Here is a 27,834-nt window from a genome sequence, read left to right as displayed (position 1 = left end):
TGAAGGTGGTACTGGTACTTAAAATGAAGGTGGCACCTGTTTTCCTGTAAGAATATGTTCATAATTCTATTTTTTTTTTTTTTTTTTTTTTTTTTAATAGATTCATCCTGTATGGAAAAGCTACTTTCTAAAGACTGGAAGGAGAAGATGGAAAAATTAAACACAAGTGATCTCCTTGGAGAAATTAAAGGTATCTCACTAGATCAAACTTTAAATGTTTGCATATATTTAAGAAAGGGATTGAGGATTTTTTGAAATTTCAGAAAAAATTATAGGAATAGTTGTCATGACTAGAGGGTGCCATTCTTTCCAGGCAACTCACCCTGGTTTTTAATGTTTATCTTAGAAATGACTGATGAGTGTGCAAAAAAAAATGGAGTATGTCACAATTGGTTATAGGCAGTATCAGGGATGTTCTCACAAAACACCAGGATAGTTACATTATTCACTGACATCAGCCATATATCTCTGAGCAGAGGAAGAGGAAGAAATGCAGAGTTACCAGTACTTGGTACTGCTTCTTCCCAGTTGCACAAACTGTGTGTAGAAATAACCTTCAGATTATAAAGGGTGGTAATTGTTCCATTGCTATTCCAAATCTTTGATTTAAAAAAAATAAATAAAAGGGTTTCTATTAATCCCCTTATGCAGAGAAAGAGCAAGTCTGGAGACAATTTGGGACTTACTAAAATCAGTGCAAAATTTGTTATATATGTAGGCAGTAATTTCCAGTATTCTCATTATTTCTTGAGCCAGCATCCTAGGAAAAGTGAAATTCTCTTGGCAATTAAGTACTAGGTAGAAAACTTGAAGTGTTTTTCTCCACCCATCAATTCTTCCATGCATTTTCCTGGTGAGAAGAAATTCAGTGTTATTGATTAAGCAACAAATTTACCATGTGCTTTTTTTTGTGCTGTGAGAAGGGGTCATAAGGCATGTTTGTGGAGTAAACAAAATACCTAAGATTTATTTCTCTTCATTTGTATAATTTTCTTAAACTGCAACCACAAAGCTGTGGAAACAAAGAGTCATGTTCATCATATTAATAACTCTTTTCTTTAAAATTCTTTAATGTAAAAAAAAATATATATATTCTATTTGATGAAAATTGATGCTTAGGGATTTAAATTTCCACTGGGGAAATTCAGGATAGTTCAATTTTTTTTTTTATTATACAAGTAGATGAAAGATTGGCTCTTTTTAATAAGTAAGTTATAATTGGTTCCTTCAGGACCAAAAATCTGTTGGATTCTCCTGATTTTTCTGGTAGAATTATGACAATGCATGTATGTTAGGCAGGTAAGAAATCCCATAGTAATATCAGTGACAGAAACACAGCATACAATTTTGCAGGAACGTGCTCAAATTGACTGCACCAAATCCCCAAAAAATTATGTCTTGAAATCACAATCTATTTAAAGCCATATTGTCTCTTAATAGTGTGGAAAACATTGAATGCTAGTTGAATTATTGTTGTCTATTAATTGCAAAATATAGCTGCTTAGTCCTTAAATAGAAACTACTTGAATGCTATTAGCGAATCAAATTTAAAAGAGGTGGCATCTCTAACAATGCAGAATAATGTTCTTTATTCTTTTATATGGCACAAAATGCTTTCTAATGACATCTCATTTATTGAAAAAGATAGGTTTGTTTTTCTGGATTTCTGTTGTTCCTCCTATTTTCTTAGCATATATGTTCTCTGCAGAGTGAGTGGGTAGAGTTCTTGCCTCTCATCCTTTTCTCATCTCCTTACAAAGCACTCTCACTCAGATTTGGAAGAATTCCCAACTACCTTTTCCAGGGGAACAGCCTATTAGGTGTGTAAAGAAGGTCATCTGATTAGGCTCAGCAGATTTATGTGTTGCCAGTCCCTCAGTCAGTTTCCACAGCCCATTTCCTGAGTAACCTGTCCTTAAGTTGTCGCAATATCTGCAATATTAATCCATGCTGCTCGTTGGCTTCCAGCAAGATGCGAAGCTGAATCTTCGCTACTGCAGCTGCATTTAATTTTTTAAAAATAGAAACAACATGGAAGGCAAAAAATGGTTGCCGTTATGTTGTGGTTTACACTTCAAATCTCTTGACAAAGCCATTAGTATTGTTATATAGAAGAAGAAAAACTAGGTGCAGGGTTACATAGCTGGAGTAGGAGCAGGTCTGAAGTTGGAATCCTTTCCTTTGGGCTCCCAAACCCATGGCCTAACCACTGTCTGCAGGCTGGTTACCTCTGAGCCAGTAATACCACTATTAACCCAATAGTCTGCTATTAACTCCTATCAGCATTAGTGTACCTTCAACCAGCTCAGAAAGGAAAAAAAAAAAAAAATCCACAAACAAATAACAATCTAGCACATGGCATCTTGAAAATCTGATTACATGAAGGAAACAAAGCAAAGTAGGGAAGCATACTTTAAAATAAATCCTTTCATTGTTCAAGGTGGTAGAATCCACAACCATGAAGTTAATTTTCATGGGGATGATTGAATTTCCAGCAAGGTAACTGGCAGGGTATTCTGGGAACTGAAAGAACTGCATTTGAAAATCTATTGTCTTTGGGAGGTCAAATATATTTTTCCTCAATTTCCGTTAGATTCTAAATAATTTTATTGAATTGATCTTGTGCAGAATTTCTGCTCATATTACTGAGAGTCTGACTTAGAGACATGAAGTGATGAGGTAAAAATAAATAAATGAGTTCATTAAAGAAAAAAATAAGTTGAATATAAGAAAGGAAGGTGTGGTCCTGTGAGGAGCTGCTCTTTGCACTGACTGTTACTGGGAGTTGTTTATTTTAGAGAGAAGGCGTTGTTCTCACTAAGGATAACCTGAGCACATATTCTTCCTCTGTGTCTGCACAACCACAGCCCTCCCCCTTCAGTGAAAGACTAGCATCTTGGTTGTGGGAAGGCAGTTCACTAAGAATCAGTGCCAGAAAAAAGGATGAAAGCAGGAAAAAAAAAATGTACCACTGACACAAACTGTTTCTATTCATGTTTGGGAAGCACACAGACAAGAAGAAAAGATAATTGGCTGAGAGAAACAAATAAAAACGGTATTTTCTTGCTTTACCTTCTATATTTAGAACACAATAGTGTTAATCAAGATATAATTATAAACTATATCTATTAATTCAGACAATAGAGGCCAATACAAAAGTAACAAACAGTGAATAATTCTTTTTTTCTCGGTGTGGGATTGTTACTGTTCACAATTACTCTTGCATAGTGTGCCTCACTTGTAAAATTGCTTTTTCTGAGTTTCTTTATTAGGATTTCAGTTATTGATAATGGTCCAGATTCTTCCTTGAATTCCAGCCAAACAAGCCATTGACTTCAGGGAGGTTGCATGAAACTGAGGAGAATCTGGCAGAATGCTTTCTAGCCAAATTCCAGTGGTTAAATAAGTCTGCTTGTTCATTTGATATGTTTATAAATGAAACACATAGGTCAAGTTTTCAAAGGTCTCTGAAGCAGTTGACCTGAGTTAAATGCCTTCTTCACCTGGAAGAAAAAACCCCAGAGCTGTCTGTGCAAATCATTTGATTGTATGCTATTTGCCAGGGATTGCATGCAAATAGATTTATTTAAGGTATACAAGCAATTTGTTAGGCTTACATCTGGCTTTTGCAGTATTTGGTTTCTTTTGTATAAAAATTAGGATCAGGAAATACTTTTCATTCTAATTGTTGTTATTACATATTTGAATAAACAAAGCAAGGCAGGGCTCTTTTCTTTATTTCCAGATATTTGGGTGCACAGAGCTCTGTCCTCACCCTTCCTCACTGCGTGTATTTCTGTTGCTTGGTTATCTAGTTTTTCTTCAGCAGCCACAGCTAGGCAGAGTAGCATCATTTATCACTACACAGAGTCTGTTTTAAGTTTTCTGTTTCTGTTCCAAATATAAATCTCTGGAATAGCACGGTCTTGCATGCATCAGGCAGTTGTCCTACTGAAATAGCCCTCAATGGTCTTTCTCAGCATGCAGAGGCTTTGAAGATCAAATAAGAAAGGTCAGTCTTTAAGTAACTTAAGCAATGATGTTATCGTGGAAGGGTCAGAACTGGTCCAGCAGCCCCAGAGGAGAGTGACTCCTGGGTCAGCAGCTCCTGTGCTGCAGGTTAGTCCTGTGCTGTTTACAGCTGGAACTCTCTATATTTATAGGCATTGTGACTTGAATGTCACATGCTGTCTTGGTACAGTAGGCTCTATTTTGGGGAGGTGAGTGATTGATGCCCATGGCTTTATCCAACACAGAAGGCTGTTTCTATTATGTTTCCCAAGCTTGTCCCATCTCCTGTTATATTTGCTGCTTTAGTAATAGGAGTCTGAACCCCCTGTTCTGTGTGACATCTGAACATTTAATGGCCTCAAAATATTTGGGTAGGTGGGAGGCAGGATTCCTGCTTCCTTGGGAAAGTAGAATTTAGTGTAATGAAGCAATTTCACCCTCTTGATAGTCCTCTAGTAAGATATCTACAAACAATTTTGGAAAGGATGTTTGTCCCTGGAATGGGAACAGGAGAGACACAAGGAGATTTTTTCTAGGAGCATTTTTTGTCTGTATTAATGACTGGAAGAGGACTGTAAAGCACAACTGTTTGAATCCAGTAATTTAACACTCTCCATTTCTGGAATAGTCTTGGAAAGAGTTGTGCATGAATGAATCCTTGAGAAAGTTGTGGTTTTTACAGTGAATTAATTTTTTAAAAAACATGCATGATTTACAAAACATTTTAAAATGTTATTTTTGCTTCTATTTTAAAAAAATTGTCTTCAGTTATAAGCTTTCAGGTGTTTCTTGCTGCGCTATATCAAATGTGAAGTCCATTTGAGGAAAATAAATCTGTTTTCCTTTAGCCCTGATCAACACTGTAGTCTGAATTTGTAGTAATTATTTTTCAGTATAATTGCTAAAAATTCTTTCTCATGAAGTTGAAGGGTATGTAACAGTCTGCCTCATAAATATGTATAAATAAATATATATAAGCCTTATATCACAGAGGCACTCAGAGGTTTTTAATTATGTCACTTTGTATGGCTATAGACATTTCAAAGCTCTCCTTTGTGCTCTCTGTTATAAACATATTTTATTTCTTTTGAAGTCTGTGTGATATACATACTAGCAATTAAAAACCCAGCTCAGGCTTTGAGACACAAGGTCTTCTTAATTAAAACTCAAACAAAAGCTACAAGCAGAAGCCCCACTATATGATTAAGGTCTAAAGTGTTATGATACATTAGAATCATTGTTAACTGCTAGGATTTAAAAAATCAATACACAGGAAAAAGAATCAACTGGTTCCAATTAGCGAAACCAATGAAAACATTCAACAGAACAGCACAGCCCAGAACCCCAACACCCAAATCCTCAAGAAATTGGTCCTGATTACGAATATACCACAGGCTGTAAAGGTTTCTCATAATGAATTTATTGCCATGATCCGATGAAGTGATATTTCAGGTTTGTGTGGCAGCTCTCCAGATCAGCGCAGTGCTTTTGTTGTGCCATTACTCCAGTCAGCCACCAGCACTTTGTGTAGCATGGTACAAGGGCTGTGCTTCCAGGTCTAACCTGACCTCCTAAATTAAGACATTTGAATGCCTGAATATTTCATAAGCACTTTCAACAGTTAATGTTTGCACACCCTTTAGTCAAGTTTGCTTGAAGAAGGTAATGAATTCCAAAAAGGAAAATATTTTGTTAAAATTACCAAGCCCCATCATATCTATTTGTTATGGTCAAGATACCAGCACAATTAAACTAATCACCAGTATGAAAGGCATTCAACTACATTTTCTTACATCTTCTTGACTTATTTTTTAATATTAAATAGATTTCTTCGGATTATGGATTTAAGCAGACATTGCCCCAGTTGTGCAGACAGAGGATAGCTCTCTGGAAGAGATTGGACTGCTCACTGCACATAGTGCTAGCGTTTAAATTATGTCCACATAAGTCTTGGCAAGATTGAAGCTGTGTTTATCACATTAAAAAAAAAAAAAGCCAAACATTTTTGTTGCTCTAGTCTTTTGGTGAGAGGGTTGTATTTCAGTGCCACCTCTCACAATCATGCCTACTTCTAATGTTGAAAGTTAATGACTATTACCATTTCTAGTTCTTAAAACTCCAGAACTATAAATTACACTGTAATCAACCTTTCACATAAATCAAGTTTTCCATATTGTTGAATATATTTTATAAAAAGCATCAAGCAGGATGCATGGCCTTTAGTTCCAGGTACACAATGATTTTTTTACTTACCACAATCACAGAAATCTGTATGTTTTTTACCTTATCAGTGTATATTTCTAAGCTTAACTATTCAGAGGTCAGTGTATGAACTCTGCACTATACTGAAATAAATATGACAGCCCACTTATATTCTGAGTTTTGTGAAATGTGTCCCAAATAATGTAGTAAGAAATAGTATCAACAGTTCATGGGAAAAAGCAACAAGATGGATAATGATGCTAATAATAAGGAACTGAAACAGCAAGACATTTCTTTTGCACATTACAACAGACTGCCTTCTGGAATGTGATCCATTCTTTATTTTTACAATTAGTGACAAGAAAATGTACAGTATTAAAATGTGTTGATTTTCTAAATTTTTTTTGGCAGAAAAGAGGTTGCCTATAAACTAAAAATTACAAGTCAGTTTTCTCCACTTTTTCCACAAAAATTTGCCATTTTCCTCTGTTGGGAGGTTGTTTTGGTGGTGTGTGTGTATAAATATGAATATATATATATATATATATATATTGATTTTCAGTATATCAGTCATGGCTTTCTGTAATAAATACAGAACTTTTAAATGCAGTAGAAAGGCTTCTGTGTTGAAGAATGTATCACTACTTGGACTACTTGACAGCCACTTCTCTGAAAGTGGCTGTCAGTGGCAAATTTTCTTTTCTTTTGACTCTGGTCCTAGCTTAGTTGCCAATGAAATTTCTTACCTTTAGCAAAATACATCTGCTACTGAAGACAAATATACAACCTCTTATGGAAAAGAAAGTGTATATGTAGGAGTCTGCATGGCTGAAACAAAAGTGGAAGCTCCATTTCCTATATTTCATCACACTTCAGTGCTTTTGACTTTTCTTTGCTTATTGTTGCAAAGTCAAATTCGAACCAATTGATGAATGTCAGCATTTATCTAGAAAAATACATATAGGCACAATATGGAAAGGACTAAAATTTTCTGGTCAATTTGGATGTTGTGGAAGCCTCCAGATGTACTTTTATCAGCCTTTTGTGATTGGTGTTTCATGTTCAGGGAACTTTCAGTGCCATTTAAAGAACACAATGTCCTGCAGCATTCTGTCCCTGGACACTGTTCAGCCTGTGGAAGGGTGTGAGGAAAGGGCAAACATACACTAATATTGCTTCAGCATACTCTTCCAATATCCCACAAAATATGATTAATGGGTTGCTTGATTCAGAGGTGGTAATTCAGGTTTAATGACCCTTGATAGAATTATCATCTATGAACATGTCCAACCACTTTTGAACCCTTTAACAGACAGCTGCAGAGTCTGTGGGGATCAGCTCAGCAGTTAGCAATATGGTGTGTATTTGCACCCAGTACCTTGCAGGTGTCCCTAGATCTTAGAATGGACATTCTCAGAATGAACTTTTCTCTGCTCATCTCCTTTTTTACACTACACTCTGTCACTCTTCCAGCTTGAAAAGTAAAAAAATATTTATTTATTCCTTTTATGAAAGCTGTTTCTGCACGCTTCCTGAGCCTTCTTTTCTGCAGCTAATTTGGAAAGAGACCCCTTGCATGAAATATAACTTTGGCACTGAATAATGAGAACCTTTGTGGCATTCCTTTTCACTTTCAGTTTTAAACTTAATTTCTGAACAGAACGTTGTGTCTTGAAGGGGCATCTTGATGTGTGGCTATTGTGTGGTAATGAGGATGTCCTGATGATACCAGAGATATCAGATTCTGTTTTTTCTCAAGAGATAGGTAAAAATACCTTACTTGGAACTTAACAAATTGAGGCAAGTCAGAAATGTAATCTGTAAGACTCAAGGCACATAGCATTAGTATTGAGGAAAAATGAAGCAGGAGCACATTTAGTAACTGCCCTGCAACTGATAATAGCAAGAACATAATGTGCAACCTGACACAGCCGCTGCCTCAAAAGCCAAAGCTCAATGAGGAATAGAAGAAGAAATACAAGAAGGGTTGTCCTTGTCCCCTCTAAACAAGTTGACCTTTCAGAGGAGGTTAATTATCAGTGTTTTTTTGAAGATATCTTGATTTGTTTAACTGTGTCACCTCACTTAGGATCTGACCAATGACATCTGACAGTTTTCTGCCAAAGGGCAAATCTAGCCAAACTGGGCTCATTTTCCTTGTTTTCACCTCCTCCTGCCAACATTAAAGTGATTTCAGGCTAATCATGATCCCCTTGCTTCAGTCAGGTCATTCACAATGCCGTCCCCTTACTTGGTGAGTGAATTGATATCAATTCACTATGTCCCTTTTGTTCCTCCCTCAAATATTTATGGTGGATTAAAGTAAATAATTTATCTATTTTCCATCCCAATGAATTTTTTGTTGCTTTGTTTTGGCATGATTTGCCAATACAGAAAATTTTCAAAACCACGATAAAGATGAAGTCCCATCAATCAATTAATACCAATATATGAATCTTAAACAAAATAGAAAGATGTATTGAAATAATTTCCATAGAAATTTGTCTGAACTGAGGAAACACAAATCTAGGAAGGATGTAGCCTGCCCTGATTCTATGAATTCATTGTAGGTATTACTCTCTGTGATGATAATATTAACGGATTTATAGCCAGGCAGCTTGATGAAAACTGGATCTTTGTCATTAGCTCTCACAGTGAAACCATGTTATTATGAACATACCTTTTTTAGCCTTTTGTTCTTTAAATTGCTGTTAGTTTAACCCACATATCCTAATATTTACCTTAGTCTGTATTGATATATTTTAACAAAGTTTCTTACTAGACATATTGTCATAAATGTTCTTGAAGTGTTATCCAAGATTAGGCTGAGACCTGTTCTTAAGCTGCTTAAAATTTGTTACCCCATAGATAGCAGTAATGAGAGGCTAACACACTCATGTTGGGAGTGAATCTTCGTGTCTATTAAGATTTGTTTGAACAGGTTTCCATCACAACAGGTGCACAATTACTTTATGAGTAAAATATTATCAGCCTTCCAAATTAGCCGGGGCAAAATGCAAGTTGTCTGATTAAATAATCAAACTCAATACTTAAAATGCACTTGATTTCCACAGGAATTTTAAGATGCTAAGTCCCAGTCTATCAGTGAAACTGTGATTGTTTGCAGCATGCAAGTAGCAGCTTGTAGAGTATCCTGTTTGGTATGTTTTACATAATTCACCCTACATTATACAACACAAAACCACTAAAAAAGCGTATAATAACGGGTTTTACTTCTAGTAAAACAATTTTAATCTTCCAATGAAGGTATTATACTGTGCATTAAAATTAGAAAAAAAAGCGGGCCTCTAATGGAAAATAGTTTGAAAGTGTTCTGCATTCAATTAGGAGGCACATCGGTTTGGAAATACAAAACCCAATGTTCTTTTAAAATAATTTAGTTTATGAAGAGGGAGGAACTAGAGAAAAATCCTGTGAGTCTGAAGTGCAGCTTGCAGTGTGGAGCTCACATGTGTCACCCGTTACTGAGTAGCTTAGTAAGCACAGTAACTCAGAGACCCAAGAAATGAGAAAGTCTGAAACAGTAGGTTCAACAAACAGATTATACACAGGTAACTGTTTGTTTTCATATCTGAATCTGTTTGTCAGTCAAGAAATGCTGTGAATCAGGAGATGGGATCTCAAATACAAAACCACAAAGTCAGAGACAGCATCTGGAGGAGCTCCAAGCCACAAAAATTAGGGAAGAAACACAGAGGGAACAAAAACTGTAAATGCTTGCATGGATTCTGCCTCTATATACATTGAATTTAAATAATTGTGTTGATACATCAGTAATAATAATTGCTGATAAAAATTATAGTCCTTATTTTGGGCAGCAATATGTTTTACTAAATGTGAAATTAAAGGCAATTTGTATTAATTAGGGATAATATGAAAGTATGTAAGCGGTTGACATTTCCGACATTTTTAAACACACTACTATGTGTGAAGATAGATCTTTTGCATTTGTTTTGGCTTGGAAATACTGTGGATTGATATATGCCCCCAAAGTATTCTGTTGACATAAGATCCCAGTTCTAACGCCTGAGATCAGAAAATTATTTATAGTTCACTGTAGTTTGAAATTTAATTATGGGATTTGATCTTTGATGTGACTGTTCAGTAGACAATTGTAGTTCTCCCTGAAAGCTGGAATACACCCTTAGTACAGATACTAAACCAAGATCTTCTAATTGCAGGTGGCACACTCAGATTGCAAGATTTAAGAAGTTGCTGTAGTTTATACAGATATTTTATGTAGGCTTACACAAATAACTTGTTCTAAATGTGGGGAAATTTACAGACATCAAATCTCAATTGGTAACCTCAAAAGAACAGATTTATTAAGGAAACTCAAGAAAATGAAATGGGCATAGCTGTTCTGTGGTTTATTTTTTCCAGATTCCTTAGGAATTGTAGAGTGCCTATTGGGTTCTAATTGAATTTTACCTTCAACCCCTGCCTCTGGTGCCCGGACACATGTGCTGGGAATCTGCAAGCGTCACAGGATGACTGTGGATATTTTTTTAAAGGCTGTAGAAAATAGAGGTTTTCTACTTCAGGATGTATTTAATTGACCCTCCTATCTGTTTTTGTTTTTTGGTGTTTTTTGTTGTTGTTGCTTTCTTTTTCTGCCAGGGGTTATTCAGTGTAATTTTGTGCCTCTCAGACTTCAGCCCAAGACAGGGTGCCCACTTCTGAAGGATAAAGGTTTTCCTAAAAAGAAATACTTAATCCTATCAGGTTAAGATTTGCCACTTTTCAAGACAGCAGTGATAAACAAAGACACTTTGTGTCTCTGCATACTCTCAGAAAACATATCCCACCATCAGACAGATATCAACACTTGGTGCTAAGAGTGGCACACAGTGAAAATTCTTCCTCTGCTGACCTGGAAAAACCATAGTCGGTCTCTCCACATAGCTAAAGTTCAGTTAACTTAATAGTTAGGTGAGGTTCTTCTCCCACTTTGCCTCTTCCTGTCCTCTTCCTTGTGTATTGTACTCAAAGCCACTGAGAAAAACTCTTTTCTGAACCATAGTTGCAGCTACTGAAAAGTGCTCTGGTGATCAGGAGGAAATAACCCATGACAGAATATAGGTGTTAATTGCTCATTAGCTGAATCTGACATAAAAAATTCACATTATGATGTCTATGTCTGTGTAAACTATTCAAATACATTGAACACCTAGAAGTTGATATAAAGTTCAAGTTTGGAAATGAGGGAAAACTGAAGATTGATGTATTGCAAATGAATGGTTTTTAGCTTGTTTTAATGGAACAGTCTTCCCAAAAGACAATATCATTCCATTCAAAAATTCAAGATATATGGTATTTGTTTAATGTTCTTGATTGACAGCTAGAAGATAGGAAATGGTTAAAAGATACTATGAGAATTAGAAGGCTACTTGGTAAACTAGGCAATGCTTTTGCCATCTATACCTATTCAGGCTTTTAGAGGCTTAGTAGTGCCATTTTTTGTCAGTATTAGCTGTGTCATAGCAGGTGTAGAGTTGTCAAGTTGCTTAAGCAACTGAGGGTTACTCCTTCCTAAACTAAATTAATAACTAAAGAAATAATGAGTTCTTGACTTTTTTTTTTTTTTTTTTGGCATAGAGAAAGAAATGTGAGAGAGTGTAGCCTTATAAATGCATTTTAATGTGTTCTTTTGTATTCATTCATCCTCTTATACAGGCTGGTTTTCTTGTGCAGAGTTCATTCTATATATGTTGAGTCCATGATAGAGCTGAAGCTGCAGGCTTTCCTTTACTGCAGGCTGCTGATATCCCCTAAATGCAGGACATTTGAGGTACTCTAGAGCAGAAAAACCTTATCTTTGCTATGGCATATTGAGCTAATGCTCCAAGGAGGAAATTGAAAATTTGTGAGTGAATGCAGTCCACACCACTTGGAAGTTACCAAAGTCATATTGAGTTCTAGCAAGTGATATCTAAAGTCCTCCAGCAGTCCTTCAAAAATACTTCTACTTATATTTCTATTTATTTTAATAACCTGAAATAGCAAAATATATCAATAGTTATACTTTATAAGTTACTGTAAGGATGTGGTTGAAAAGTATTTTGTGCTAAGTTTAATACCTGTGTGAAACTCAAGGTGAGTAACTTTAGGTTTTGACCAAAACCTGTCAGCCCTAAGCCCAAGGTGTACAGAGCATCACACAGATCCAGGTTCTCATGTCCCCTAGTTGGTGTTGCACAACAGAAAAGTGAATAAAACGACTTCTGTCTTAAGGAAAGACAGTTGGCCAACCCATAGGTGTGAATTTCCATAGGGAGAAAGCAAATCCTAATAAAAAAAAATCATCCAGTACCGTATTTGAAGGGCTAAAGTTGTTACAAAAGAACTCAGATAAAAAAATAAAAAGGAGATCTTTGGCATAAAGGGGAAAAAACCCAGGAAAATACCCATTTGATTTAAGGAGTAATCATAAATGCAGAACCAGGAATGAGGAAGAACAGGGGAAAGTTAGACTTTTGCACTAATACTATCTCTACCTCTGGCTAATTTCCAGGGATTTCTAGATCCTGGTGAGATTTGTGTATTTTGAATCAGTCAAATAGATTTCTCTTCCCTCTTCCAAATACCTGTCCACTCTGCCCTTGAACCCATTTAATGCTTTGAGCCAGCAGCAGCATTTAGATTCCACAGCTGTAGTGTCAGCTGGGGGAAGAACCACATCAGGATCAAGTTAATTGAAAACTTTAAAGGTAATATTATGGGATCCACACACATTTATCTAATTTTTCAAAATAGTTTAAGATGTCATCTGAGTCAATGGGTCTTAGATGCTTCAAATGTTTTTGAAAACATGACCACAGGGACATTTGCAATAGTGAGAGGCCTAAATCTCTTAAAAAACCTGGCCCAGAGAGACCTAAATCTGAGAATCCCCTTGGAAATGTACCTGAGACCTTTGCAGGTGCAAAGAGATTGAAATTTTGATTTAAAATTTATAGAGAGGAAATAACCACAAAATATATTGCTTAAGTCCAAAATTATTTTGCAGTCACAATTAGCCTTCATTTAAGTTGACATTATTTCAGCATCACAGTTACACTGAAGTAACTTGTGAGAAACACCTCAGAAACATTGCATTCAGTTGCAACAGGTGTGTTCTTCCGAACAAAACTGATTTTTTTAAAAAATTGGGATGTTTCAAAAGAAGATGATTAATGTTCAAAACCAGTTGAGAGTAGTCTCAATTGGTTTTGAAAATCTGTTTCCCCTGCTTCTGTTGCTTTGAGTTTTTTGTTTGAGTGTCTTGTTAGGAGGAAAAAATAATGCTGCAATTGTGGTTGCTCTAGAAAAAAAATAATGAAAATGCAATCTGGACACTACTAAGCTGTGTTAAGGAGAGAGAAACAATTAGAAGACCCTGATTTCTTTAATAAATCCTGGGTCTATTTATAATATATTGAATTAGAATGCTGTTATAGTGGAATTCAAAACCTCTTGGTATGTTTTCTACATATTCCCAGTGCTTCCGGATTTATTGTGAATCATTGTAACTGTGCTTAAAGTTTTGCTAAATCCATGAATTTGAATATTGGATTATATTAAGACTTTGGAGCAGGCGGTGTTTATGTTTTCTTTCTGAGTGATCCTGTTTCAGTGGTAGAATACCTCTGAAAGCACAAAAACCCCCATGATACCATTCTGGGCTGGGACTGTGAAGAACTTAATTACCAAAGACTCTGTAGGAAAGGGCTGTGTTAAATGTTTTGGTTTGTGATCAGCTAGGTATACAAATAAATTGAATTAAGGAAAGTTCTGACTGCATTTTTTAGTCGCTTCTGAGAATCCTCTGGCTAAACACACTCCTGCTTGTGGTTAGAGTGTAATTATTCCAGAGAACTCCTGGAATATGTGTGGAACTGCAGATGCAGGCCACCCCCTTTGTACTCTGGTTAATGTGATTTAGAAGGTTTTTCTCTAGTTAGAAATCTTGTCTGAAAATTTTGTAGTGTATTTACAGGAGCACAACAAGCTGGTCATAGAATTCTACATAGAATAATTTGCTCTGGATTGCATTATTTTAATTATTTATTTATAAAATAAACCCTCAGGGAACAAGAGCATAGTTTACTTGTTTGGTTTTTGTTTCTCATGCCCATTCAGCGATGTGGTTATTTCAAAAGGCATATGATAATTCTTATTTGTAGAATTAATATGCTCTGCTGAATTTTTCTTACAGATTGTTAGGTTGTGTGCAGCAGATAAGTAGCACTTTCAATTTATAACTCTTTGATTATGAACTAAATTTAAAATAATATTCAGATTTACAAGCCTAAAGCTGCCACCTAATGCCATTATTAATGAACATATCAATGGACTTCTTTCAAAGCCCACTGAAGTGAGTGTAAATCCTTTAACTCACTTCTCTGGGCACATTCTAAATGTATAAAATTTTGTTGCTTTTCCATACATATCAAAGGCTTTTGACTAAATTGTCTCTCCTCAGATGAGGTAGGAAGTTTCTTCTTTACAGCTTCTGTGATAGACAGGCTATGCTAATGTCCTTGTTTTGCAATAAACTTTGCTTCTTCATTACTTATCACCAGAGGCAATAAAAATCTTCAGAGGCAAATATAAGTTTTTCATTGATATACTTGTTTGTATTTGTAAGACATGAAAGATGAACATGTAATTAAGATCAAAATTAAAATTTATATTTAAAGTATATAAATCTTGCAGTACTAATACTCCTCATATTTATATTTAGACATTTCTGAGTCGTGTAGCTAATAATTACTAACTAAGAACTCGTGGAAGTAACTTATTTAACAAGATATAAAAAGTAACTGCAAGACATCAGAAGTCAGAGTACATTTCACAGGGGCACATCTCCTCTCCTGTGTATATTGTGCATTCTGGATGCAGCAGAAGAAATGCATTTGGGTTACAATTTTCAGTATAGGAAAAGAGTCAAGGTTCCTGGAGTGTTCTGAGGTGTTATCCTCAGTGTTACCAGTATGGAAAATGAGCTTAAATAATCGAATCCTAACATGTAAATCAATTAGTTTTTTAATAGAAAAGCTGCAGTGGCACCTATGGAAAAGACTTTTACCCTTCTTGCACCCACAGAGAAGAGAGTTAATTGCTGTCCTTGTTCTCCTGGCCCTCCCTGGCACACAGCTGGGTCAGCTCCACTGCATTGTGCTCCTCAAAACTGGATTAGCCCCCAGGAAGACACAGTGAGGAGATGTGGGTTGTTTTTTTTCCACTTGATTTTCTTGTGTCCATCTGCAGAATTACACACAAAAGCTGCATGAAGTTCAACTGCTCCTTTCTGTGCTCCTTTTTCTTCATCCATCACCCTATCGATGTCCTTGTGGACATTAAAGTGTAAAGTGTTCCTCTCTCTCTAAAGAGAAGAATCACATTATTTCTGCAAATACTGTGGCAAAGAGCAGGAAAGAAAAATTAAGCCCTCCTTTTCTGTAGCTTGCTCTTAAAAATTGAAAACTTAATTGAAACATATAATTATTTTCTTTTACCTTTCATTATTAATCCATAGTTCAGACAATGGAGAAGACTAAAAAAAAACCAAACCCAAACAAAAGCTTCTTTTACATCGTGAACCTTTTTTAATGGAAGTCAAATGATCAGCTACAGAAATCACAAGTAACTCTAGCTCCTGTTAGATAAGGAAATTGATGTCATCTAATTCATATGAACTGTACTCATCAAATGAGACATTAAGAGAATTTCCTCTAAACTCAGCTTCCTTCCAGCCACTTTTATGCATGTACATATTCAATTCTCTTTCCAGAATAAGATTAGACAGCACAGATATTCACTTTATCCTTGTGATTGAAGATACAAGTTTTAATTGGTGAGCTCTTCCTTCTAAATAAGTGGTTTTCTGCACTTGCATGGGAAGAAATACTAGTTTTAAAAGAATGAAAAATTGTATAGATTTTGAAATTCTATCATGTTTACAAAATGAAAAAAAAATAAGATTAATAGCACTGAGAAATCACTTGTTAACGTTTAAATTGAATATGGGAAAAATTGCTTTTATGCAGCTGTGTGTTGTTAGTAAAGAACAATCAATGAAATGGAGCAATTTCAAAATCAGTCCTGAATTCTCCATCTAAATTTCTTTCTTCAGCAAACTCCCAATCATTTCATGTTACTTGATAAGATGCTACTTACTCCAGACTGTCATCAATTGTGACTTTCAGCACTGTAATTCCAAAGAATACACTACCTATGATTGTATATAAGCAAAAGAAAATCAAGAAAATCTCATTGCACATCTAAAAGAGGATGCTACAAAAATTATCTTACCACACATTTTATGGCAGTGTTTTATATGAATATTAGAGATGGGTTAGCAGTCATAGTCAATCCTCCCCATCAAGGCACAGCTGCAAATATTAGGAAAATTTTTCTTTTCTTCTTTTCTGGAAAGGAAATGTAGGGATTTTCTATTGAATTCAAACATCTAAAAAATTGCTTAATTTAATTAGGATACAGTGAGACTGCTAGTGCAGCAGAACTTCATTCAGCAAATGTTAGGAATCAGAAGAGAAAAATAAAAATGGAAAAAATTATCCAGAAAAGAAAATAATCTTCAGGAAAAAATGCTGTTGTGTTGGAATTCCTTGGAAAAGCTCTTGTAAAAGGTTGGGCAGTATTTCTCTGTTCAAGCACTTTATTCTCAGTTTTACATCTGTAGCTTCACATTAAACTATAAACAGCTCATGGAGAGAGTTTAATAAGAAAGTGCATTTAAAATGTCTAATACTGAGTACACAGTTTTTTATGCCAAATGATTCTGTCTGGAAAAAGCAGTCTCAGACCTAAACCTGGGATATGCCTGATACAGTGAGTTTTCTAGAAACTGAGGTGAGGTTTGTTTGACTTCTGTTTGATGAGTCTGCTATTTTTCCTTCTATAATTACAAAATTTAGGCAAAACTAATGAAAGTATCCCTGTGTTTTGGGTCAGGTTCAGAGATAAGATAATAGGGAAGGTGAACAACTGGCTTCACTCAGTGTTTGTGGGGACAAGGGGGTCAGCTCTCATGCCACTGTAAATACAGGCTGTTTCTGCTGAAGGTTTTGATCTACATGTATGTGTAGATAATCTACAAGAGAGAATTAGACCTGCTGAATTGATAATTCCAGTGTAATGAAGAAAAAACAACCATTATATTTACTATGGGACTTGATTTTCCCGATATTTAATAGTTGTGTCCCATTATCAGAAGGAAAAGCTTCATTTCTCTGTTAGACTTCCCCTGTTTTGCTACATGACAACTTAAATCCTTGTAGGACTATTGGGTTGAAGTTAGTTTTATAGCTCTTGCAAACGAGAAAATTAAAGGATTTAACTTTTAAACCATGTTTATGACTCTGGTCTTCTGGAAGAAGACATTTTGATCTGCTAGTTTTGCTTATGCTTAATGTATGTTCTGATATGGAAAAAACAAAACCAATCTTGTGCTTTTTTCACTTACCCTATTAATGTCCCCAAGAAAAGCTGGTAAACATCATCCACGTGGGATGTTTGCACAGAGATGGTTCTGATGCTGGAAGTTTATTCCTACTATGACATTTGAGTATTTCTGCTATTCTTGTTAGCACAGCTCCTGATATCTCAGTGTGGATTCTACAGAGGAGGAACCGGTGCATAAGTAAATGATGGTTAGATTTTTTTTTGTTTGTTTATCTTTTTTTTTTTTTTTTTCTGATATAGTACTTCTGTCTGTGGCCCACAAGTATAGTTTTTAATCTTTGCTGTTGTTATCCTTGGCATAACCTCCTCCTCCCTTTCCCCCTCTATGATCTAGGGAAGTAATGTCATCTGTATTTAAATGGGAAAATCTGAAACTGAAGGGTCAGGGTATTTTTTCAGCTCTCAAGTCCTGAATGAATGCCTTAAATGGATAACTCATCTTTATTTTCATTTGTATTTTTTGTTGCTTTGAGAGCATTGGAATCAAGTATTAGAATCGGTAATAATATTAATAATGAGAACTGTACTCTCTAACACCACCATGTTAATTTTATTTTGATGTGCTATGCCCTGGGTTACAGTCTACTCAGTTAACAAAACAAAATTGCTCATTTTTTTCTTTATCTCATATTTTAGTGTTTGTATCACAGATTACTCACAGCCCATGGCCTCTGCTATATTCTTATATTCTAACTCAGCAGGAACAGGTTGGCTATGAGTTTTTAGTTGAAATGTATAATCTGCATTTTTCTGTTTATATCCGGCAATATCATACTTTTCCTAGATAGACTCTGCACAGTTCATATTGTGTATATATTAAGCTTTTCTAAACCTACTAAAGCACTAAACCATTTACAAAAAAATCTCTACTTGCTGCTGAAAAACCCTAAAAATAATATATTCAAAAAATCATTATCTTCCCTCCATGTGCACACATATGAACTAACACTTACTGTGTACTTTTAATATCATTTAGAGTATAAATTTACAATTTCTTCTGGATTTGAGAGAAATTCTAAGAAATGAGCCAAAGTGGGTTTTATTTATATTTTTAATTTATTTTTTAAAATAGAAGACAATAGCAAAATAAAATTGTATCTGTGAGATAGTAACAAAATCTCTAAACATATTTAAAGTCCTCTAAGGCTTAAGTCAGACAGAGTTCTCCTTTTCATGTGTGTGAAAGGAAGTAAGGAGTCCGAGAGACTTGTTGGAATTCTGCATTTTGCTGGGCACTGGTTTGGAGGAGGGGGAGGTCGAAGCTCTGGCTAACATCACATTCTTCCCGGCATTCCTGACGTGGATTACATTTTAGGACTCAACAGCAGATTCACCACACTGCTAAAAATGGTGCGAAGTTTCATTGTGCTGATCCATGAGCTGAGCAGGAACTTAGTCCAAAGCTTTGGCTGGCACCCTGCTTTGACAGCTACGGGGAGAAACCTGGGAGCAATTTTTGTTGGTCCAGTCACTGCAGTGTTTTTCTTTTGAGTGTATTGGTTTACTTTGATTGGAACTGCTGTGAGAAGCAGTCAAGGAAGAAAACCTCTGAATGTAAGGTATTGCTCAGGAAACACTTGAGAATTGCTAAGAAACCAGGCAAGAGCAAAAAGTCCAGTGAATTTGTGAGAGAAAAAAAAAAGTTATTTGGAGGAGCAAAGCTAAGGCACAAGATTTGCTGGACATACTATGGCAAGTAAACCTGCCCCAGGTGATGGCACATCATTAGGGGAAACATTCAGCTGGATTATTATAGACATTCCGGTGACTTGTTCTTAATGCAGAATAAATGGTTCTGTGATGTTTGAAGAAGGAATAAATCCATCAAATTCTTTTTGAGGAGGGAAAGAACAACAGAGCAGGAAGCTTTAGGTGTTTGGATGGGGCTCAGTTGAACGTGAACACTCCAGTGTGCCCAGCTCAGCGTCAGGCACAGATCTGGAGCTCTGGAATGGGCGAGAGCACTGGGGTGAGCCCAGCCCAGGGGCAGAGGGTGCAGGAGCCCAGTGCTGGCTGTGAGCTCAGCTCAGCCAAAGCCAGGGAGGTGCTGCTGGGGCCCTGTCCTTGCCCTTACCTGTCTGTGGGCACAGTGACGTGTGACAAAGAGGGGTCAGCATGGCCCTACTGAGTTGGGTTCATGTTCACTCAGATATTCGGCTGGTTTTGGCTAATCCAAGAAAGGCAGGACCATGATAAGTACAGGATTGTTGTAAAAGTCTGCTGTTTTGCAAATCATAGGAGTTTCAAATTGCTGCAACGTGTGAGTTTTGGTATATATAGAATTAGGAGAAAAATTGTGGATTATCAGTAAAGCATTTTCATCCTTCTCATAAAGTAAAACTAATTTAAACTCTTTTTTGTTTTTTAAAATCTGACTTTTTTCTACAGAATATTTTCTGCAGTTCCTAATATTAATTTCCATTACCGTCTGTGGACATATGGTAATAAAATTTCCTTGCTCAAAGCTGAAAATGCAGAATCATTTTGAGACATAAGGGAGGGGAGGGATCTTACACCTTCCCAAGAGCAGCAATCCGGTGTGTTTTGCATGCTGGACATGTTTGCTGTGCTGCTTTCTGCACTGGGATGCTACAAAGCACAATGGGAGCATTTATAAAACTTTTTATTGGCTAAGAACGGGACAGTAGCATATGGGAACACCAACAATTGCTAACTGATCATGAAATAAAGAAATTCCAGTATTCTAGTGTTATAAAAAGAAAGGGGGGAAAAAAAAGTCATTCAGAACTTAGTCATATTGGTTCAGCTGTTGTAACCAAAGACTGATAAGATAATAGAGGTCTTTGTGGCTGTTTTCTACTGAAATGCTTTATCTTTATGATACACTTGGGGCCCTTTAGAGTGGAAGCTTTTTAAACTGCTGCTGGAGTTAGAACTCAAATTAGATGCTGTTGCAATGGCAAGGGGGCTCCTTAGTCAGGCAGCCCTCACAAAGTGACTTTTATCTCCGAGGCCCTTCCATTAGATTGTTACTTTCTTCTGTTTTTCCTGTTTATTTTTGTTGACTTTTGCTGCCCTACTTTGTGGCATTTAGAAGGTGACCCAATCAAGAAAGGGTAAATGCTAAATGCTGGACAGAGCCTGTGAAGTGGAAACATCACAGCCCATCTGATGTGTGCTGCAGGCTGCAGTGTTAGACAGAACGGTTTAACCAGGTTATCTCTGGGAAGCTAAGATCAAATACACTTTCTTTTATGTCTAGCATTGTGTTCTTGCTTTCTTTTCAATGTCCATAAAATAATAAAATACCCTTCAATCTAACAGAGGGATTGAGTCACAAAGGCTTTTTTTTTTTTTTAAAGGGGGAAAAAAAGCTGAAATTGCTTAACTTGATTCAGAATAATTTTTGATTGTTGGTTGAACTGTTTTGGCCGATGATACTTTGGGGCTGCAGTTATGTGATTTAAAGCCTTACTTAGTTTCTGGCAAAGTCCACACTTCTTTCTTGCATTGCTGCCTCCTGATTTCATGAAAGTCACACAATGTGTTTGTTCTGTAAACGTAACAGGAGTAATCATTTGTGATTTATTAATTTGTATTTCCTGTAAGCGTATGGAGCAAAAGTTAGTTTAGATGCAGTGCATAAACAAGGATAATATTTGTCATGTTTTACACTAATCACAGAATTCAAGAGAACCAAAAATGCTTTGCAGCTGTGTAGAGATTCCATGCAAGGATCTCAAAGCACTTCAGAAACATTAACTAACCAGGCATAAAAACCTCTGATTGGTAGTGCTTTACTCTGTCTACATGTTGGGACACTAAGACACATTCAAGAACCCACAGTAATTTTGTGTCACAGCTAGGAACCCCACTTTAGCAAGCTATGGATCATGCCTATAGAATTTTTTGTTTATTTATGACTCCAGCACTTTGTCTTTTATTCACTTGATAGAATATGTGGTTTTACCTCGTTTTCTTTTCCTGAGAGTCAGAGAGATTAGTTTAAATTATGCTGTGTAAGCCTAGAAGTCTATTTCTTGTTATGCCTGTTTCTTTTTTTCCCTTACCAGCAGTTATTCCTCTGCCTCTACCTCAGGACATCTTGCCCCAAGGACAGTAGGAAATTTAACATTGAGAAACCTGCAGTGTTTGCTTACGTGCAGCTACATTTGTATATAGACTGAATAGGTTGTAAAAGGTAACAGGAGTTTTAAAAGGTGCTAAACCAGTGGTTGATATAGGAACTTTAATTATATTGTATAGCTATACTTTCAGGATACTAGTTTTTAAATTTTTTTTGTGTGTGTGTGTGTTTTGGTTTTTTTTCTGCAATACTTAAAGAAATCTAAGTAGATAAAATTCAGGATGGGGTTTATGATTTTTATTAGATGCAGTGCAAGATACATGATGCTCTTTCTGTTAGTCAATGTACCAGAAATCATGTAGTATTCTAGTTGGTTTTTGTAGATAGAGTTTTGCCACAAACAGAATTCTTTCTAAATGTAATTTTAGACCACAAGTTGAATTCTTCTCTCTTTTTCAGCAGATTTATAGCTACTTTTTATTTTCTGTCTTCTGATTAGATTGACCTATGACCACAATTTCAAAAAGTCGAGTTCTCTTTGATGCCTTAGTTCTCTTCAATCTGAATATTTTATCTCAATTTGTGCTGAAATCCAAAATAAAGAGTAAAACAATAAGCACACAGGGAAAAATTAAAATATTACTACAGCCAGATTATTATCACAAAGGTAGGGATATACCCAAAGTATTCTCAGAAATAATAACATTTTTTTTCTGAACTTTTGATGAGACTGACACATCTCCATTTTAAAAAGAAGTCCTTAAACACTATCAGCTTCCCACCAACACTCAAAATTTTAAATACTGCTGGTAAAGGGAGTCAATGGATCAAATTCAGTATATCTGTAGTCACTGAAATAAAGGCCCCTAAGAAAAATGTGTCAATTTTAAAGGTCTTTCCTAACTGAAGACCATTTTGTGATAGAGCCAAAGGTTAATAAAATCAGTAGTGAATGTAGCAATTTTACAGATAAGCTATTCACAACAAGTGTAGTTACTTGAATAAAAAGCTAATTCAGTTCTAAAATGCCACATGCAGTAGCAGTGAATAGCTGCTTTTAGGTGCTTTCTGGAGGAGGATAAAATACAGAATCACAGCACTCTTCTTTTCCAGCATCCCTGGCTGCCTGTAAATTGCTGTGAATGGGACTGTGGGCTGACAGGCTCTATTAAGACAAACTGCCTTTCTCATCGGAGAGATAAAATAAATCAGGTGTTTAGTCAAATTAAAATACTTCAGATGGAGCAGGCCCTGGGGAGCACTGATCCACCTGACAAATCTGAGAGAAACTCAAGACAGATGTGTTTTGGGGATAAGGAAGACCCCATGGAAAAAATGCACTGCTGTCTTTGGAGTAAGAGAATAGGATTAGAACAGAGAGAGAGCTGTGGTATATAATATTTTATGGAAGCTGGCATATTTACTGTTCATTTTTTACTAAGCTTTTTGTTTTATCTGTTTTTATGGCAAATACATTTTACAGATAGCTGTATTTTTATTTTATTTATAGATACTTTCAGTCAGCAGCAGAAGTTTATTTACTGGTAATGAGTTTAGGAATCTCATTGCTCGCTACAGTAAGTGGATGCAAAACAGATGATGATGGCACACAGCTACTGATGACCTCTCTTGTCCCAGCCAGATCAGCTCAGTCTGGTCTGCATTCTAAGCAAGTTGGTTTTTATTGGTATTTAAACTGTAAAATAATGGTTGGGATTTTCCACTCTAAAATTAAATTATGCCTCATCCCCCACCCCCCCCTACACACACAGTTCATACAACAACATTCTCATCTTCTGCTTGTTCTTGGTTAGGTGTCCTGCAGCTTCATGGAGGTCTCGTGATTTTCCAGGAGCGCAGTGTACATTTTGTGGTCTTCAGTTCTATTCTGTTGCTGGATTACATAACAGGGTACAAATTAAAGAGCAGGGTATTTTAAATGGGGTCATTTATTTCAGATGTGTTGCTCGGGGGAGAGAAAAGGAAAGAAAAACAATTGCTGTGGATTCCTGAATAAGAACAGTTACTTCTGCCTGCTATTGTAAAAAAAATCAGAGAGGGAAAGAAGGAAAGAAAGAAGGAAAAAAAGAAAGACAGGCAGACAGACTATAAATTTGTGGCAGCTATATCAAATGATTCCAAGAAATCCTAACAAAACAACAACATTTTGTAGCCTTTGCAGGCACTCTTTGTGGTGGTTTCCTACTCATGCTATGGAGCAAGTACAAGCTATACAGGCTGATATGGAAATGGCGTGGGAGATTAATTTCTGCTTTGGGTGTGTAAAATATTTTACGGCTGTAAGCTCAGGGGCTTGCATTATGATGCCAAAGCTGCTTGACAGATGTGAAAGTCTCAAGCTGTTGTTTCCCAGGTGGCACTGGAGGACAATAAGTACCATTTGAGGCAGCAGGTTGCTTCCCACTGGCTTTCTAAAATCGGTGGGTGGAGTGGTTGATCTCTTCTGGTCACAATGGGCAGGGGAGTTTTCTTTTGGCAGAAGAGTCTTTTACCTATGGAAATGAATTCAAAACCACCTAAATGACCTTTGAACCATGCTGGAAAATCTTCAAGACCTAATAACACAGTTTAGGAGGGTTAAGATAGGTCTATACTGAAGTTGCAGAGAATTGAACAGCTGTCAGCATGGAGATCAGTGCATGCTGAAGGATCCTGGCAAGGCAGCACTTCCAGGGCAGGCACTTTCCTGGCCACACAGCTGCCTAAGCTTACTTTCAAAAATTATTTTCTATTTGTTTTGGACTTGTAGCAGCTTTTTGCACAGAACTCTTCTATTGCTTCAGTCACTTGTATCACACTAAGGCTTTGAAATGAATTGGTCTAGGTAGGAAGGTCCTTCAGTTTCAGCTTCATGCATCCATTGTTCCTCTTGTGATGAAGGAAATCACTATCAAGCCTTTCTAAAATTTCAACTGCAACAGAATTTACACCTTTTTCTTCTTCTGGAGGCCTATGTCACATGTATACTGTCTATAGAGGGTAGGGAAACATCAGCTTCTTGGAAACTCATTTAAAACTAAGATACTTAAGAGTGAATAAGAAATTGAATCTTTTTCAGTACTTTGCATTGCTAAATGAAATTAATAAACGCACATAAAATCTGCATTTACATTTTTGTTTCTCAGAATTTGAGAAACATCTTTGTTTCTCAGAGTTTGTTTAGAGTAAGTGACTTAAGCTACAGTTTCTTTTTTTCCATACAAAACAATTTCAGACAGAGGTTTTCTTTTAAGCTGTTTTTGCAAATGAAATCTGTGTAAGAATCATACTGGCCCCACAATGTAAGTAGTGGATAATCTTGGGTTTTTCACCTTCTTGGCAGGAGCTTATTTTGTCTTCCTTCTCCTTATGAAACCTGTCAGCCCTTTTTTTCTTTTCTTCTTTACAAGATATCCATCTTATTCCTGGGAAGAAGCTGGAGTCATAATCTTGTGACTGTTTCTCCATTCCCTCCCAGGTCCTGTTGCTCACACATTTTCTTCCTCTTTAAAAGTCCAGTGACTTCTTTATCCCAGTCCTCTACTGTGAACAGAGGAAAGGAAGTTTCTGAATACTCTCTTTTGTGCTCCTTCTCATATCATTGTGGCAGACTACAGACCTAAATAATTCTTGGTTTTCTTCTATGATTTTCAATTCTACTTTACAACATTGAATTGCTTTATTTATCCCACTTCCAACTCTAAACTTCTTTCAGATGGTCCTCCAATAATCTTGGACTTCTACCTTGATGTATTTATATTATCTCTTATAGACCTACGATTCTGAGGTGCTCACAAAAGGAAATGTATTGTATGGCTCAAATATAGGAACTGACATTGCTGTTTCTGACAGGGTAATATGTTCCTATATGAGGTGGGATATTTTCAGATTGATTTGGAAAAGGACCCTGTACTCTCCACTTATGAGACCCATGCAATTTACCCATAAACAGACCATTAAGCATCATTAGTGCAAAGAATAAATGTACCGTAGTTTCATATTAATTAAGTGCTCTCTGTAGAATAAACTTTGAAAGTTAAATGAAAATTCTTAAGCCATTTTCTCAGGTTAGCCATTTCTCTTGGGGACAAGTAAAGCTCATTTTTAATACAAATTCCACAACCATGGATTACATTTACCTAAATGACCTACCAGATATATGGGTATTTTGGAGAAATTATCAATAAATTCTTAAACTGCTTCTTCCACCAAACAGCATCTTTTAAATTCTGTTTTAGCATTAGTACATACATGGAGTGAAAAAATGAGAAAATATATAAACTGAGGTAAAATTATGTCTGATAAACTATGAATGTATTTATCACAGTGGGCAGATTTAGATGGAGAAGATCCAGGGATTCATACAGAATAAATCCCTGCCAGAAAAAAGGAAACATTATATATCTTTTCTGCTCCCATTTCTGTTACATCCTCCCCTGCTTAGAGCACAGCAAATCTATGTGTTACATTCTTTTGAGATTTGGTAGTAGAAAATATATCCAAGCTGCTGTTTGAAAAAAACACATTGATGATGCAGCCTTTTTTTTTTTTTTTTTTTTGGAGGGGTAAATATTGCTTTGTAAGTATTGTCTACCTGATATTTACAGTCCATCTTCCCCCCCCCCGTTCAGGTACCCCAGAAAGCCTGGCAGAAAAAGAGCGGCAGCTCTCGACCATGATCACCCAGCTGATCAGCTTACGGGAGCAGCTCCTGGCTGCCCACGACGAGCAGAAAAAGCTGGCAGCCTCACAAATCGAAAAGCAACGGCAGCAAATGGACCTTGCTCGCCAACAGCAAGAACAGGTGAGGCTCCAAGAAGGAAACCTGTGAAAACTGTTCACGCAGAACGCTTGTCGCAAACTCCGCTCTGCCTGCTGTTGTTTCCTTTGGTGGTTTGTTTTTTTTTAAATATCTGCCGAAGTTAGACGTTTTTCCAGAAAGAGGGAATATTATAAGACCCTGAAGATAAAAAAAAAAAAGGAGTGGATGATAGATTTCACAGTTCTCCTTGCACTGAGAAGCAATTTTGAGAGTTATGAACAAGCCAGACTATGACCATTATTTAACACTTTCTCTTTCTGAAAAGAAAATAATTAAACAAAATCCCTTAAGTATTCAAACGTTCAAATACCTTGCACAAGTAAGGTTTGATTTGTTTGTTGAGGTTGTGAACAGTTTTTTTTTTTTCTTTTTTTGTATTTTTTTTTGTTTGTTTTCCTTGATTATTTGTTTGGTTTAAAGATGCAGTTGTCCAACGAGCTGTCCTCTTCTCATCGAACAAAAGTGCAACAACAGTGATCCCATGCACTAGTCCCCTAGGCATTAGATCCAACAGATCCAAATTAATGTGTGGTTTTTAGGAATCTGACATTATTACTAGAATTATCTTTTCAGTTAAATATATTTTATAGGATATATACAGCAATGTATGCTCTGTTGATTTTAATGAGTTGTGACGTCTGGTATTTTATGTGCTTGGGTATTTGCCCACATGTAGGAATATGGACTCATCCCCTAATGGAAAATAACATAAAGGAACACTGTAAAAAATCAGAAGTTAGAATGTCATTTAGCCATCTAGAGATGACACAGTAATTAACTATTGACACTTGTGAATAAGCTAGCACAAATTAATCTTGACACATTTGCAGACGAGTGATATCTTACAGTGAACACTTTGTAATTATATTTCAAAATGAAAATTAAATGACACTTAAAACTAGGTTGTCATGCTCAATGAAGCGAGCATGTAGCTCAACCGATAGGCAAATAAAATTCAGAATTTGAGCCACATGGTGCTTGTGTACCCTACTTTACTGTGTCAAGCCTATACATCAAGACGATGCTATGGTAATTGCATTGCAGGGTCTTGGGTACATTTTCTATCACAGAACTGCTCCAGCGAAGAGGAACCTTGGAGATTAGATGCTCCATGGTATATTTCTTGTTTTCATCAGGAAATGCCTATTCAAATGGTGCTACATTGTGCATGCAGGTACAAAAAGCTGTTCACAAGCTGGCAGCACCCTGGCAGATCTGTTCCTTTGCACATGTAAACAAAAGCCTCCTCCTTGTCTTGGCT

The 27,834-nt window shown here is 36.3% G+C and overlaps 1 protein-coding gene across 14 annotated transcripts in view; it reads left to right on the top strand.

Moving 5' to 3' along the window:
* SOX6 (SRY-box transcription factor 6) overlaps positions 1–27,834 on the top strand; it is a 369,646-nt gene that overhangs the window by 198,325 nt on the left and 143,487 nt on the right. For all 14 annotated transcript variants that reach the window (XM_063158537.1, XM_063158541.1, XM_063158536.1 and 11 more), the window contains 2 exons: positions 101–190; positions 26,383–26,555. In XM_063158537.1, the coding sequence (XP_063014607.1) occupies positions 101–190; positions 26,383–26,555 (263 nt within the window). The remainder of the gene's footprint in view (positions 1–100; positions 191–26,382; positions 26,556–27,834) is intronic.

This window comes from Melospiza melodia, chromosome 6, assembly GCF_035770615.1.
Source record: "Melospiza melodia melodia isolate bMelMel2 chromosome 6, bMelMel2.pri, whole genome shotgun sequence".
In the NCBI taxonomy this organism is placed as follows: domain Eukaryota; kingdom Metazoa; phylum Chordata; class Aves; order Passeriformes; family Passerellidae; genus Melospiza; species Melospiza melodia.
The sequence above is the reverse complement of the archived record's forward strand: the minus strand, read 5'-3'. Positions and strand labels throughout refer to the sequence as shown.